Below are 16,272 nucleotides of genomic sequence, written 5' to 3'. Positions count from 1 at the left end.
GAATCTTAGGTTGCCTCACTTTGCACAAGGTATAAGCCAGGCCGCAGGTATTATAGTTTCTCAGCACTAATCCTTGTGCAACAGGTCCAACTGTACCTTCCATCAGCGAACTTGAAGACATCGTTTGAACCAAATCACAAAAACTCAGTCCTCAAAAGTAGAACTCTTGTGCTCTCCCATTAAGAGCCATTCAGCCTGCTACATCAGGCTTTTCACAGTCAAATGTTATTTGATCACATCCACATAGGCTATAGTAGAACAAAGGACCTGAAAGAGGCAGGGTTGGTGCGCTAATGGATTTATTTCCATTTGTTGAAATTGTTTTTTGCAGATGTGGGGATGTAACTGCATATGCTGCTGAACAATTCCTGTAGATTAGCAAAACACATATACAGAATGATTTAACAAGGCTGCCTCATGAGATGTGAAGTTGTAGTAACCAACCAGGTACTCAGGCACACACATTACTAAATTCACATAAAAGGTTTGCCTGCAATTTATTACACAAAAAGTCCTTAGATTTAAGGCAGAGGTGGACAATTTGTGGCCCTCCAGAAGTTTTGGCCTACAACTCCCATTTGCCCTTAGCATTGGCTATGCTAGCTAGAGCTGATGGGAGCTGTAGGCCAAAACTTCTGGCCATAGGTTGCCCAATCCCCGATTTAAAGGTTTGAGATGCTTTTCTACAATCACAGTAGTTATGTATAGAAGCCCCAGTCCTGTGGATTGGCTGCATGATATGGATAAGAACATAAGATGAGCTGTGCTGGATCAGACCAAGGTCCATCTAGTCTAGCATTCCGTTCACACAGTGGCCAACCAGCTGCCCATGGGAAACCTACAGACAGGATACTTCTCACACATGGCATGCACCTCCACTGGGCTGCCGATCTAGTGTCACACATGCACAGCTACCTTTTGTGGGCTTCTCTCCAACAGAACTTTCACAGCATCATTCATAGCTATCACATGAAGGAAACATCCTTACCTGAAGGTTGCGACTTTGCCTCAGCACTGGCATATAGTCGGCTCAAGTCACTGCAGAGGGGCTTCACTACATGAGGCTCTCCATCTAACGAAATGTGTGGTATGTGCCTATTTGGTAGACCTGACATGCGTAGATTTAAGGGCCTTTCACCTAAAAGATATATTACCACAGAGATATTCATTCAGTTGTATAACCCACGTTCATGTTAAAACAGAGTCATAATCCCTGTATGTGCAAAGGAGGCAGGCCCGATTTAGGGCACAATCCTATGTTGTCAGCCTCCGAACTCAGCGTTTGATGACTATCCAATGCAGGGCAGCCAGAGCACAGAAGCAATTTTGCCTGACTAGCTGGGGAGCTTTGGAGCGGGGGGTGAGGGGGAGGCTGCATGGTGCATAGGAAACTGTGCAATCCAGCTTCCATAGTCTCCTCCCCTCCCCACCCCAGGACTGCCCCCTTTTCCCCGTCTCCACACTCTGTCTCTGAGCACGGAGACATAGCTGGCGCAGAGAGAAATGCGCCATTACAAGGGAAAGGGAGTGCAGTTCCCAGAAACCGAAAAATCCTATGGCCCTCTAGACTGTGTCTAGTCGCCATAGGACTGTTGCCTTAAACAGTATCTCAAAGGCACAGAAAGCACTGCTCCTCCGTTTGCTCCCACGTTCCTAAGGATACTGTATAAGGCCTTCACCACTGTGGTGTGCGTGGCTTGATTAGTTTCAAGCCACACTTGTGATGGCCACTTGATCCAACAGCCATTGTGGGCATAGTTTGAAACCAGCAAACCACCTGAATCATATGGGTGGAGATGGAGGGAGAGAGAGACGGGGAGAGAGACAGACAGACATGGGGAGAGAGAGACAAGGGCGGGGGGAGAGAGAGACTTACCCTAGCAAAGTGAAAACAACCACAGGAGAGGCAGCTCCCACACCGCTCATGTACCTTTTAAATCAGACCACATTCTACTTTCAGAAAACGTCTCACAGTGCTGTACCTACATGGGCTACAAACCACTTCTTTTTTGTCCCTGTGATATTCTCCCTCTAAGAAATCCGTTGCCACAACAAACGTCATGTTATTATGGTTTAGCAAGGGCCACTACTGCATCAGCTTCACAAATAGTAACAAGTGCAGAACGGATGTGTGATGGCAAATACATGCCTGGAAACTACAGTACCTTGGCCATCACCATGATCCGACGTCAAGCCATTGGGACTGTGTTCTTCTGAGCTTTGCCTGTAAAGACCTGTGGAAAGGCGTCTCTCCAAACCAGCTTGGTTGCAAAGAAACTCCATCTGCTTGGCCATCATCCTTTCAGGCTGAAATTAAAGCAAACAAATATTTAGCCACTAGGCATATTACAAACTACCGAAGACAAAACCATAGAGGGAGGAGACTGACAAATAACAGTGCAGATGAAAACTCTACTGGTGATCTCCAAACAAAAGAGAAATCAGGGAGTCAGCAAAAATTAAGAATGGGCATTTTTAACTATTCTCAGATTGTCTTGATAAATGTAAACATATGGCATTAGAAAAAGATAAAATTTCTAGATGCAATAAACATTTATTTATTTTCAATTTTTATAGGCTGCCCTAGAACAAAAATAATCAGAGCCACTTAAAAAGTAAAAAACAAGTTACGAACAAGAAAAAGAGTAACGCGATAAAATGTGATGCCAGCATTAGAACAAACTCCACATTACAATAAAAAAGAGCAGAGAATAAAACATAAGAACTAAAACTGATTTAAAAGCTACAGCAAGATTTAAAAGGCCCGGGAAAATAAGTAAGGTATTTTGCCTGACACCAACAGGACGTTAATGCAGGTGCCAAGCAACCCTTCTTGGGAAGGGCATTCAACAACCAGACTGCCAATACTGAAAAGCCTCTTTCACTCATAGCCGCTCACAGAATCCCACCTGGTAGGAGTACCTGAAAAAGGACCTCAGGTGACTATCTCAAAGTCTAGGTAGGTACATGAAGAAAGAGGTGGTCTTTTGGGTCATGAGCCATGAAGGACCGTGAAGGTCAAAACCAGCACTTTGAGTTGGGACTCCAGAAACGGGGTGTGGGCCAGTGAAGATGACAAAATGCTGGTGTAATGTGTTAGTAATGCCCAGCCCCAGTTACCAATCCTGCTGCCATATTTTATGCCATCTGAAGATCCTAAATACTGAAAGTTATCCAACAAAATAGGGCCAGACGGTGCCTTGGATACCCCTGCTGATTGATCCACATGAATTGTGGTATCCAGATAGTAACTATTTTTTCCTCAAACATATCACATGATACAGAGAGTTCTATGGCACCTCCTTCTGGGTCAGATTGCAAAAGACCCTGAACCACTTAGAAAGGCTTCACTGGACAACCTTGTGAGGAGACTCCACCATGTTGGTGGAGAAAAATTGCTGCTTTGCCATCACCACTGCAGAGTAAGCGAAATGAGTAGGCTCTTACTTGTGCTCAGTCAGACCTGTCTCAAGACTTTTCTCCACTTTTGTTCTAGCCATCTCCCAGGTGCTTCACTGCCCTCGGCTCAGATGTATACCAAAGAGCTGAAGGGGCTGTGTTCAGCAGGAGAGAGCAGCTGGGAGTGATTGTGTCAACTGCCCAAGTCATCTCTGCATTCGAGAGCGACCAGGGTTTCAGCAGGAGTGTTAGCTGAAATATCTCACAGAGCCCTCTGGAATCCATCAGAATCCATTATCTCTGAGTGTGGACCATTTTAATAGATTATCCAACGCTTATGGAGGGAAAAGGCTGTCATAAGTCTAAACCTCAGCAGGACCATGTCATGGGAATACAGTAGATGCAAAATCCCACATTTTCAGACCACCACTTTTCAGACCACCCTGCCCAGTAGACAAAATCAAATTAAGTGTGCATCCCAGTCCCGGACCCCTTCCCCTCCCTGCCTCTAGCAGCCTTCTGTTCTACTTTAGCTTGCCTTTGTGTTGTTATGGCTGTGTTTGCTGCATTGATATAAAGTAAGAACAAAACCAAAAAAATCGTAATTTTTAAAAAGGGGTGTGTTCTTTGGATTATCACATGCTGGATTATCACTCCTAATCCAAATAAATGCGTAGCTTCAAACAGAGAGCCTGCTTCGGAAGTGTACTCGCCATTGTTTACACACATGTATTGCCTTTTCATTCAGATTGGGCTCAGGGAGAATCCGTTTTTGGTAGCATTCGCACAGCACTGACTGAGTGGTGCTTTTGTCAGTTATGAAGCCACAACCCCCATTTACAGCAGTGCGATGTATAGCATTAATTGGCTGGCCCTTGTGTCAATCCTAAAGCACAACAGAATTACCTGTTTAGAGTCTGGTTTTTAAACTTCATTGACTTACACAAGTATATTCTCAGAATGACTTTACAAATGATCAAATATCCTTTCAAGTGGCACGAATCCAGCCCAAATAAAGCAGGATTATGCTAAATACTCGTATTTCATTCAAAATGAAAAACCCATCAATACAATAAAAACCCATCATGCACCAATACAGCGGTTATTAAATGGTGGCAGCGGGGCGGGCGGGGAACTTACTACACATTAATGGTACAGTCTATATTATTCCTAAAGCAACAGAGTTTTGTCTGAATTAAAACCCTTTGAAATATATGTACATACACACAAGAGCGACAAGAACATCTGCTTCCCCCCCACCCTAGAAAAATTATGCCAAGATTTCACTCAAGCTTTATTTTTGGAAATAACACTATCCAAGGTTTAAAGAAAAACAAAAAAACCCCTCCCAACAATCTGCTATTCTGAAAAGTGTAGGTTGACAGTATATTTGTGGGAAATAATACTGAGCAAAATTTGCCTAGAAAACTGAACAAGGTCTTGTACACTACAAAAGAAAAAGATAATTAAAACAGCATAGCAACCTGCTAGGGGACAGTATAAATTATCAGTGCCAAGAGAATTTTAAACTCTGAATGTGGTTCTGAATGTGGTATTTTTAATTACTGTGACAGATCATCACTTGGGAAAGAAAAGTGGGAGAAAGACCAATTTTTGCCTGTTTAAATGAGGCATATGTATTTGAAGAAGACCTGCTAGAAAACAAACAGGGGTTAGGGAATTTTTTCTAGTTCCTGAGGACCATCTAAGCACCAAATATTTAGGTGCCAGCCTTACGCTGAAACAAAACCTTTCTCATTCCTAGGTACCAACACTGATTTTTTTTGCTGCTCAGCCCTGTGTACAGAATTAAATATAGATCTTTTCACACAAGGTATTTTAAGTGTGCACCTAAAACTGTAAACGATGAAAGCAACAAACATGTTTGCAAATCCCTATATAATATGGGTATACTTGTCAGGAAGTCAGGATTGGCTGACCCTGTAATTTGGCCTACTTTTGTCTTGAATAATGTGTGAAATAACCCCCATAGTTGCACCTGTGAGAAAAGGTTGAATTCATCCCTCTCAGCAATGTTTCAGAAGCAGTACTATACATAAGGATATATAGGCCTGCTTTACAGAGCTGCTGTAAGGATTTACAAGAGCCCTGCACTTAAATATCTGAAAACTTAAAATGCATTATATAAATACTATTACTGTATTATTATCCCATGCCAACTTGTGTATCCATCTTCATTTTTCCAAGATTCTGCCCACTTTACATAGCATACTGACAAAAGGCAGAACACAGGACTAGTAAGGGCAGCAATGGAAGAGTTTTAAACACATGCTGTAAAGTGAACTTCCACAGAGCTTATTTGTTCTACTGGATGAGCATCCATCTCCTCTCTCAAATTTAAGATCCCTAACCGCCTACACTGCATGGAGGTAAAGCTGCAACAACATTGCCTAAGAGGGAACACCCACATGAGGTCAAGATGACCTCCCAAATTGCAGGCAGCAAGAAACATTTGCCATGGTTGTTCTGCACAAAATACATATTCCAAAATTATACCTTTTCTGAGGACATGTAGTCTATTTATTTATTTCACATGTTTACATCCCACTGTTCAGCCCTAAAGGGGGTCACGGAGCACCTAACAAATCAAATTTATTTAGTTTGGGATGCACGTAATGCCTATGTGCCAACATCTGAAGGACAGCCCTGGCTCCAGTTTTACACATGCCATTTAAAACCTTGCACCACCTGACAAGGGAGGCGCCATAAGTCAGTGCCCAGTAGAGCACACGCTCTGCATATACGAGGTCATCTTAACAGTGAAAGAATGATCTCACCCCGCGCATTCCCTCTACCCGTAGCTCTCATGCCAGAATTGAAGAGTATCTGACTTTAAGGCTGAGATTACGGTTTCCTGGTTCAGATGCAATGAGAACCTATAGTTTCATAAACCTCAGACGTCTTCAATTCCAGAGCTTGAGCAAAGGGAAGAGGAAGGGTATGGCCACAACACCCTTTCTCGGACTAATAAATCATGGCTGACTAGGCTAAAGATAGTTACATCTGAACTGGCTCCAAAGCTCTGGGGTAGCAGGGCTGAGAAAGACCTCTGGCCTGAGACCCTTGGAGAGCTGCCACTGGTCAAAACAGACAATGCTGTGCTAGGTGGACCAATCATCTAGCTCCATAAAGGACAGCTTCATATGTTCACAGGTTATTATGAAAGACTATCTGCTCTTTTAAAGGTCACAAAGTCAGCCTGGATTCAATATAGTAAAGAGGCTGCTGCAGGCTCATTTCCAGCAGTTTTGGTAGCCAAGGCAAAATTCTTCGCCTCCCCTTCAATTCAATTCTATGCATGTCTACTCAGACATAAAGCGCCACTGTATTAAATGGGCTTACTCGAAGGTAAGTGTGCATAGGATTGCCATGTATCCTTACCTGGGAGTAAGCCCCATTGAACATAGTGGGCTTCTGTCTGAGTAGATATGCAAAGGACTAGACTGCTGGACCCTGACCTTGCACCGTGCCTCCAAACAAGGTCAGGCACATCCAAGTGTGAGAGATTCCAAAGCCCAACCCAACTGCAGGGGAAAGCAAATGCCCTCTCCCACTCCAGCTCAAAAGCTTGGATCTGGGGGAGGGGGAACAAGGGCTTGTTTTGGCATTGAGAAACTAAGGTATCTATTACCTAATCAAACTCAAGTCTTTCCCTTCAGCTGCAGAGGGGGAAGAAGGCCACAGAATGGTTGTGCAGAGGTGCTCTCAGTATCTTGTCTCCCACGCACCTAAATGACAAGTCTCGGCCTTCTTCTCCAGGTCAGAGCTAGAGAGGAGCAATGCAACATTCATCACGGCAAGCAAGGGGGGCGGGGAGAGAGCAGGACATGCGAAAAGGCAGTAAATGTGAAATAAAATGTTAATTGAGTAGTTTTTGAAGGCCCGGATGCAATTAAAAAAACCAAAACTATGGCCACAAACTGTTTCAAAACAAAATGTACCAAGTCCAAGTCTGACTTTTAATGAAGCTGATATTCAAACTTCAGTGTTATTTACATGCAACCTAAACTGTACTTCACATTCATCATTTACTCAGTAACAATGAATTGCCAAACTCTGTATTGGCTCAGTGATTTAAAAAACAGAAACTTGACTTGCTGTATATTAGAAAATACACAACCCCAATGCCTGCTGTTTTCTTTCCTCCTTACTCTCCGAATGTAATGCAACAACAGACAGCCAACAGTGAAATATCCCCCTTGCTCCAGTCACTGGATGGTATTTTTTCCCTCACAGTTAAAGTCTCCATTTGTCTCCTATGAGTGAAGAGAAAGCTGCAGTCCCCTTTAAAATCATCCTTATCATCATCTCATGTCTCACACACCTACATTAAAACTGATACCATCACAGTCAAGTCACAAAGATCTCTTAAACTACAGGACCAGGATGGAATGTTCTGTAAAGAAAGAAGAATGGCTGTCCAAGAAGAAGCGCTAATAGGAGAAAGTCTACTTTTCTAACTTGTGGCTTACCTGTAAAGCAAGGGCAGCCAGGTCTTCACATTTCCCTTTTGACAACGCCTGTTGTATTTTGACTGAATCCTGCTGATAAAAACTCTGGACTGCTTCTTGGAAATCAGGAAAGCCATCCTGTGAACAAACAAGAGGGAGAAAAGGAGCTATTACTCTATCAGGATTTTTAAATTTGTAAGACTGAAAATATTTTTTTCAAGCCTTAAATCCTCACCATGGCTAATGGGCGGGGGGATAGTTCTTTAACAGACTGGGTTCTGAAATTAAGCAGTTGTACAGCAAGTGTAGGGGTTTTTTCAGAGAAAAAAGTTGCATATGCAGGTGGTTCTAGCTTAACCATTATATTCTTAGTATAAATTTCAATGTTGAAAATTCATAAGGTTTGCCTTTTGCAAGTTAAGGCATTAGGATTGACGTGATGTAGGCAAGTACAAATCCTTATCACTGAACAGTTTTCAGAAACACATATTGTGCTTTTATTCTGTGGTGGAAACACCAGAAAGTACAACAGAATCAAAGGTCACAGTGCAGAACACCACAGGGACAACAAATCACAATTTCATTCCTTGATTGGCAAACAAACATCACCAAAGAGCCATTTCTAAGGGCTAATGCACTCCAAAAGGTGGCTTGTCATGGAAAGCAAACTGGACAGAAATAATTATACTTGGGCCGTCTCTCACTTATGATGTCCATATTTGCTACAGGAAAATAGTACAGCTGTATGGAAAATCCTGATTATTATAATATAAATTTAAGAAGCCTCAATTTAGATATGCACCGTCAGCCTACAAAGGAGTTTCACATAATATCAACTATTTTCAGGAGAGCCAATATGGTGTAGTAGTAGTTCAAATGCCCACCCTGTCATGAAGCTCACTCGATTATGAGTCACAGGGTCTCTCCTCCTGGCCAATGTCTGAAGATTGTTGCAAAGGTAAAATCATATAGGATAATCCCCAGGTATGTTGTCTTATGCTCCTTGGGAGGTAGGCTGGGATACAAATATAGATAAGGTGTGTGCTATACAACACAGGAAAAAGAGGGGCTGAACATAGCAAGGAAGATGAAAAAGTGGGAGAAATAACCAAAATAAAATTAAACTGATATGACCTCCTGAGCCTAAAGAAGGACTTTTGCAACAATAGGCCCTCACACAGCTATAATGTGTTTGCATTTATCTGCCTCTTCAAATTAAAATCAAAAGTGAGTCTGAAGTGCAGCTATGCTGATTGCATCACCCAAGGTAGCTATGTAGTATTGAGCCGCTTGTGGTGAAGCTGCTGACAACAATAGGTAGAGATGGTATTCAGATACAGAATGTTTCCAGATGGATACAAAGCCATTGGGTTACGTGCACTCCACATTTTGCGAGGGAAGGAAAATAAGTCAGTTTGGATGGGATTAAAACCCCTATGGAAAGGAGTAGGTCTATACTACTGGGAAGAAATCACAAGAGGTAGGGAGCCTAATGGGAAGAGAGCCTGGATTCAAAGTAACTTAAAGAAAGGATGCAGGCTAGGCAATGCACTGAGGGAATGGAACCTGAGGGAAAGACAGGAGATTTGAGAAAGATGGCAGAAGAGACAGGAAACTAAAGGCTTCACCACACTAGGCTTTTTATGCTGCAATTTACCGGGCTTCTGCTTCCGGTTTCTATGTGGGATTAAAGATCACCTCCTTACATGGGCTGACATGGGCTGCAAGTTCTCTGCAGCCTCAGGGTAGAGACAATGCGAGTGAGCCACAAATCAGTGGGTCTCCCGATGGATCCAAGTATCTCTCTCTCTATGCAAAGTGGCATGGGGCTTCGTTGCTATCAGTTGTTTACATAGGGGGGTCACCATCTTCTTCCTCCCCTGCCAGCTCCAAACTTGCTTTGAACCTCTCCTAGACTGTCCAAGAAAACTCTTCTCCCAGTCCAGGTCAACAGGCAGAAATACTGGGGGAGAGTAGTGGGAGAAGGGCTTCAGCCCAGTGCTCCAGTCCAATGGCTTTTTCTTCCCAGGCTGTGGTTATAGCAGAACTGCACAATTACATATGTTCAGTAAAGCGGATTTACATTTAAATAGTGCATTATCTTTGATCTCTGAAAAAGCGGGATAAAGTTCAAAAACTGCTGGATGTGCCCTTTCCACGTCATCATGGAAAGGACCTGCATACTTCCGTGAGTGACCCACCATGAGTGCACAACAAAACCCTCATGTGAAGGAGCCCCAGTACTTAAGGTGGGGAAAGGATTAGGTTATATGGAAGAGGAGGGAGACAGGCCAAGAGACATAAATGGGAAAGAGACTTGAAGAAACCAGGGCGGTGGAAACAGCATTGAAGAAAGGAGGAGCCACGGATAAAGGAGGATGAGGCAAAACCTTTGTACCAGGGCCTAGGTTCAGAAGAGGCTATGTGTGCTATTGACAGGAACTACATACACTGAAAAGGGGAAGGGGGGCTAAGGGGGGGGGGCTGGGAAGAAAAGAGGCAGAGTGTTGCTAGAACTAAACTCCGGCAGGGTTGCTGTAACTTTAAGAGCAGCACGGAAGGGGAATTCTGCTAGATTCTGCTGTCAGTGAATTTCAGATTCTACTATTAAATGTAGCACTGTGACCTAGCAACCCTAAAGTGTTGAGAGCCAAGTGGTGGGGACTACATTTTGCATGTTTATCTGAACTAACCAGCCATTTCCTTGATTAAAAGTTTCTAGTTTGACTCTAAATTACCTGCAGCTGAACTTTGCCCCCAAAGCCCATTATCAGGTTTTTCTGATAAAGTAGCGGGTGATGCCTCTGCCAATGGAAGATGCATTAGAAAGGAATTCGAGTGAGATTTTTCAGAGCCTTAAAAAAACCACAATTATACGTGTATCTCTCTAGAATGTAGGATACACAAAAGCCCACCTTTCAACATAAACCTTTTCAGGCAGTCATCCATCTTCACTACCTTGGTTTGTCAGTCCTAAAGAGGCTCTGCAATTCTTTCGCCCCAGCAGGTGCTGCTCCACTATATTGTCCAAGCAGCAGCTACTTATGAAAGCAAAAAAAGCAAGTGCCAAACTGCTAGAGTCAAACAAACCACGATGGAAAAGTGATCCAGTAGGAGCATCCTGCAAGCCACATCTAGAATCATAGAATAGTAGGGTTGGAAGGGGCCTACAAGGCCATCGAGTCCAACCCCCTGCTCAATGCAGGAATCCAAGTCAGAGCATCCCTAGAAGGTGGCTGTCCATCCTCATCTTGAATGCCTCCAGTGTGGGAGAGCCCACCACCTATCTAGGTAATTGGTTCCATTGTCGAATTGCTCTAACAGTCAGGAAATTTTTCCTGATGTTCAGCCGGAATCTGGCTTCCTGTAACTTGAGCCCATTATTCCATGTCCTGCACTCTGGCATGATCGAGAAGAGATCCTGGCCTTCCTCTCTGTGACAACCTTTCAAGTACTTGAAGAGCGCTATCATATCTCCCCTCAGTCTTCTCTTCTCAAGGCTAAACATGCCCAGTTCTTTCAGTCTCTCTTCGTAGGGCTTTGTTTCCAGTCCCTTGATCATCTTCGTTGCCCTCCTCTGAACCCTCTCCAGTGTCTGCATCCTTCTTAAAGTGTTGCGCCCAGAACTGGACACAGTACTCAAGATGAGGTCATACCAGTGCTGAGTAGAGGGGAACTAGTACTTCAAGTGATTTGGAAGCTATACTTCTATTAATGCAGCCCAAAATAACAATCCAACCAATATAAAGTTCCCTCTGGCCTCCAGCCCTCACGAAGCCTGCAACGGTAGAATGACATGGAAGCCTACACTGACAGGGGCTAAAGTTGTGGAATGTCATAGGTGGAACCTTGGTTGTGTGTTCCTTCCCCCTGGGTCTATGCTATCTTACAGCCATGAAGCAAACACCTTGGCTTATCACCCAGGAATACAACTGCTGCAGGTTTAACTATGAGTAGCAACCATTAAACCTGCCTTCACCTTATCCGGGGGCGGGGGGAGGGAGTGCACATACACCACCCCTTGCCAACTTGTTCCTGTGATGCTAATTGAAATAAAAAGGTATAATATGACAAGGATTTGTTTAATTTTACAGAAGCCCAAGGCAGCATACATGATTCTCCTCCTCCATTTTATCCTCACGACAACCTTGCAAGGAAGGTTTGGCTGAGAGTCAGTGACTGGCCCAAAGTCACCAAGTGAGCTTCATGGCAGAGTGGGGGACAAGAACTCGGCTTTCCCTAGTCCCAGTCCACCACTCTAACCGCTACACCACAGCGGGTAGCAGGGGGCATAGAGCGTTTGCTAACAAAACGTTCCTTTTGCCCCGTTCCTTTTGCCCCGTTGCTGTGAAAACACATACACACACACACACTGTGCTTCTCTCTGACTTGGCTGTTCTTAAAGCGCTTTCTTAGAGCAGATGTTCCCAGTCCCACAGGCGCTTTTCTTCCCCTGCACCAACACTGCTCCTACACGAACACCAGATTGCATTGCTTCTGTTCCTTTGATCTTCAGGGGGAGAAAGAAATCCCACACTCTCTCTTTTCAACCCTGCTTGGCAGTGGTGTGGGCGAGCATATACCCTCTTTTTCCTTTTCTCCCTTTCCCCTACCCTACCTAGCGCTGACATTAACGCTGAGCCCTTTCCCCCCACTCCTTCCATTTCCGCTGTACGGCTCTTACTCCCACTGAGCCTTTCAAGATCTGCACTCTGCATTCGGCTTCCCTCCACCTCTGTTAGGGCTGCCATTCATTTTCATGATACCTTTGTACTGCTAGTCCACAGGAGGGCGAGACCACAAAGTTCCCCACCCCCAAAACGCACCCACGCGCTCACACGCGTCTTCCTCTTGGCTGTCAGCACTATATTTGGGAAGGAAACCTCTTTACACGCAGCTCCTCTGCAAGTTCGTAACGACGAGAGTTAGACGCCTCACGAAACCACCAATGACTCGTTCAGCTTTCTCACAGCCTCTACCACAACAGCCCGCAGCTTCGTGCAGTCTTGGTGGCACTGGCTCGGAGGCGACAAAAAAGGGAGACACTCACACCAAGTCTACAGTCAACCCCTCCATGGAACAAAGCAGCTGCTTAGGGGGAGTGTGACCACTTTTGTCTGTAACATTACTGGGTTGTTGTTGTTTTTCTTTTGGTTTGAAATGTGTTCAGGGACCTCACAGTGGCGCATTAATAATTACTCCCAAATCTGGGTCCAACACTAGTTCACCGCATTCCTTCTCCCACCCACTCTACTCCCATAGCTTGTCATTTTACTGGATTTCCACCCCCTCCTCTCCCTGTATGCTTTCCTCCCACAGTTAAACCCACCCACTCCATCAACAAAAGGGGGAGGTCACATGGGGGAAGCAAAAGGCTTTCACAGGTAATTGGATGCAATCTGTGATTCCCTCCCACCACCCCGCTTTTGTATTGCATATGCAAAACTCATTGCTCCTGCAGAGGCTGGCTGGAACTGGGCGGTCGGTAGGTTTGCCCACACAGTTCTGCTCAGGCACCTCAAGTCTGACATGAAAAGCCCCCACCCTCCTCTTATTATACTGAAAAATCATTTCACATTATGCCTAAGGCAATCATTTCCATCTGTGAAAAAGAGGTGTTAAATGCCTGAAAAGATCAAAATGGCAGTGTTTTACACCCACTGATGTGGAAGGGTAGAGGGCTGATGTGGTGGAGCAGGGAAATCAACTAGTGACAATCTGGGTTCCTGCCACTCTTTTCCTAAGTAAACAAACTGTTAAAGTAAGGAAGCAATAGCTCAATAATTAAGGCTAAGGATCCAAGGTTTTACCTATAGTCATTTACTCATGCTTTAGGCACTTTCAGACCTTAAAACATTTTAAAAACACGTGTGCCAGAGAATGGGATATATATTCCTAGACCTGTTTACAAAAACAGAACCAGACAGGCAGAGGTCTCCTAAGTTACCAGACCTCAATGTTTTGTTCTTAACAAAAACATTTTTGTTTCAACTACTGCTGCCACCAGGACTAAGAAGGCAGATGAAGACCCTCAAAGGTCACTTTCTGAAGCTAATAGCTTCTGGGCCTCTCTTGGCCTATTATACAGCTCACCCCACATGCTCTTTCCCCCTGTTTACCCAGGGCAGGGACAAGATTTGTAGGTAGCAAACAAAGATGGATAAAAGTTCTATTATACTGGTGCCTTCTTGTGGGTGCAGGTTGTTGTTTTTCCTTTAAAAGAAAAAGTGAAATTGCAATGTGCCTTCCATACTGCAGAACACATCTAGTTATTCTCTTTTTTATTATTGCACCATCTCCCTTCCACACGTGTGGGTGGAGCAAAACGGGATGCAGCAACAGCTGCTTTTTTTGTCCCTTCCTTCCACCTTCTTTCCCCCTAACCGCCAACAGAAATTTCCTCTTCCCACTTCTTTATTCCTTAGTGGGTATGCACAGCTGAGTCCAGCTCACCTCAAAATGCTGCTGCATTCTTTATTCCTTTTAATGACAGTACTTCCAGAGTAGGTTTTTATTATACAATCGTCCTACCTCATTTATAGAATTGAGGGGGGGGGGGTTCCAGACAACGTCTTCCATTCCCCCCCCCCCACAAACATAGAACAGCTGCACAATGCCCTTTTGACTGGTAGTGTTAGGAGCTATGTCCCTCTGGAAGCACCCTGAAATGACACATATATAATGTAACACCAACCCACAAGGATTTTCCTCTCATGTTGCGCTGTTCCCAGGCGGAAAGCAGAAGAGTTTCATTTGAAATTAAAATATCAATGCAGGAATGACATAATGATGGTTTGCTTATAGTTCACCATGCAGGTATAATACAGTTGTGCAAGTATTCCTTAAAGTTAACCAATTTTCCGTGTAATCAGAAAAGACAGGAGAATTGGGGGGGAAAGCACAGGAGGAGTACAAGACGATGATGACATCGTATGGATCCCCTGTAACATTCCATGAACAATTCCACATTTTGAAGGTTTCCTCCTCTCCTATTTGTTCCCTATTTATTCTTCTCTCATAGAAGGCAGGCCCTGGGTATACATACCCATTTACCAGCCCCTCCTTGTTTCAACTACATTTCCCCCCAACTCTCCTTTGAATTTCTGAAGATTACATTACACAAAGACTCTCTGGTTTCAGCCAGTTTATTACATGCTTTCCCACAAAGAGGCAACTGCTTAACAATACAATTGGTCCATGATTGTGGCATGGGAGTGGGTAGGGATCAATAGAGATCTTCCACCTGGCTGAGGTAAATCAGACTCAAGGCCTTTAACAAGCCATTGATTTCTGAGCATAAGCAAAGTACAAACCTAGAAGTATATACAGGAAAAGTACAAATCTCTTGCTTTCACATACACACACACCATTTTACCACACCATGCAGGGCAGTATACAAAAACAGGACAAGAAAATCACCGGAACAACCACAAAATGTTTTCCTTCCTCATTACTCACAGGACATTACCCCCCCCAACACACACACACCAATGACCCTATTTTCCATAGCTCTTTTTCAAGACACTGTTAACGCCATTTTCTCATTTTCCCCTCCACACTCTCCTCAGTACACAGACCTTCTCATGATCCCTCTCTCCCAAATAGCTCACCGTTTTACTCTACAGGACCGACCCAAAACACAAGGCAATTCCCATTTTCCTTTCAAGAACCTCCCTCAAGACACAGCCCCACAATTCCAACACCCTCAAGACACACCACACTTCACCTCCATTATATACACACATATACTTTCATGCATGCACTCATACTCATACACACACTTAAGTGGGCGCCTGAGAGCGAGCGTGGAGGCACATCTGAGAGTGTGCAGGTGCACAAGTGTATAATGGAGGTGAAGTGTGTTCTCTTTGTTCTATGAATGAATGAATGAATATTCTGGGATATACCCACTGATGTTCCCATCAACAATCATAAGAAGCTGCCTCATACTGCATTAGATCATTGATTGGCAGAGGCTCTCTGAGCTGTCAGGCAAAGGTTTTTCCGAGACCCTCTTCATTAGATTTGACAAGGATTAAATCCACACACAAAGCAAATGCTTGGCCACTTAATCCTTATGGCCCTTTGCAAAGTTTAGCTCCAAAAAGATTACCATGGGAAGAGTATCTATATATAAAGTCAATTTATTCCGAATTTCTGAGTATTAAGAACACTCAATTTCCTCCTGGAGATTGGCACAGGAATTACAGAGGGGGAGAGAAGTACATTTGAATTAGCAGATATGGCCAGCTGACAGCCACTAGGAGCCTGAATAACTGAGAAGTGCATCTATTTGGATCTATTTCAACTTGCAGAAATAATTGTAAGCTGCTGAACAGCACCAGTACCTCAAAATGCATCCAACAAATGTAAATTGGGACAATATACTTGTGGAACTGTC

General features: G+C 43.9%; 1 protein-coding gene across 2 annotated transcripts in view; it reads right to left on the bottom strand.

Moving 5' to 3' along the window:
* The window catches only part of NAB1 (NGFI-A binding protein 1), a 58,812-nt gene that overhangs the window by 3,455 nt on the left and 39,085 nt on the right, over nt 1–16,272 (bottom strand). For both annotated transcript variants that reach the window (XM_084816254.1, XM_084816261.1), the window contains exons 5-7: nt 7,893–8,009; nt 2,166–2,307; nt 989–1,138 (exon numbers count right to left, since the gene is read on the bottom strand). In XM_084816254.1, coding sequence (XP_084672380.1) covers nt 989–1,138; nt 2,166–2,307; nt 7,893–8,009 — 409 coding nt within the window. The remainder of the gene's footprint in view (nt 1–988; nt 1,139–2,165; nt 2,308–7,892; nt 8,010–16,272) is intronic.

This window comes from Heloderma suspectum, chromosome 1, assembly GCF_057233095.1.
Source record: "Heloderma suspectum isolate Gila_16-S chromosome 1, 16-S_ref, whole genome shotgun sequence".
In the NCBI taxonomy this organism is placed as follows: domain Eukaryota; kingdom Metazoa; phylum Chordata; class Lepidosauria; order Squamata; family Helodermatidae; genus Heloderma; species Heloderma suspectum.
This window is presented reverse-complemented; position numbering and strand designations above follow the sequence as displayed.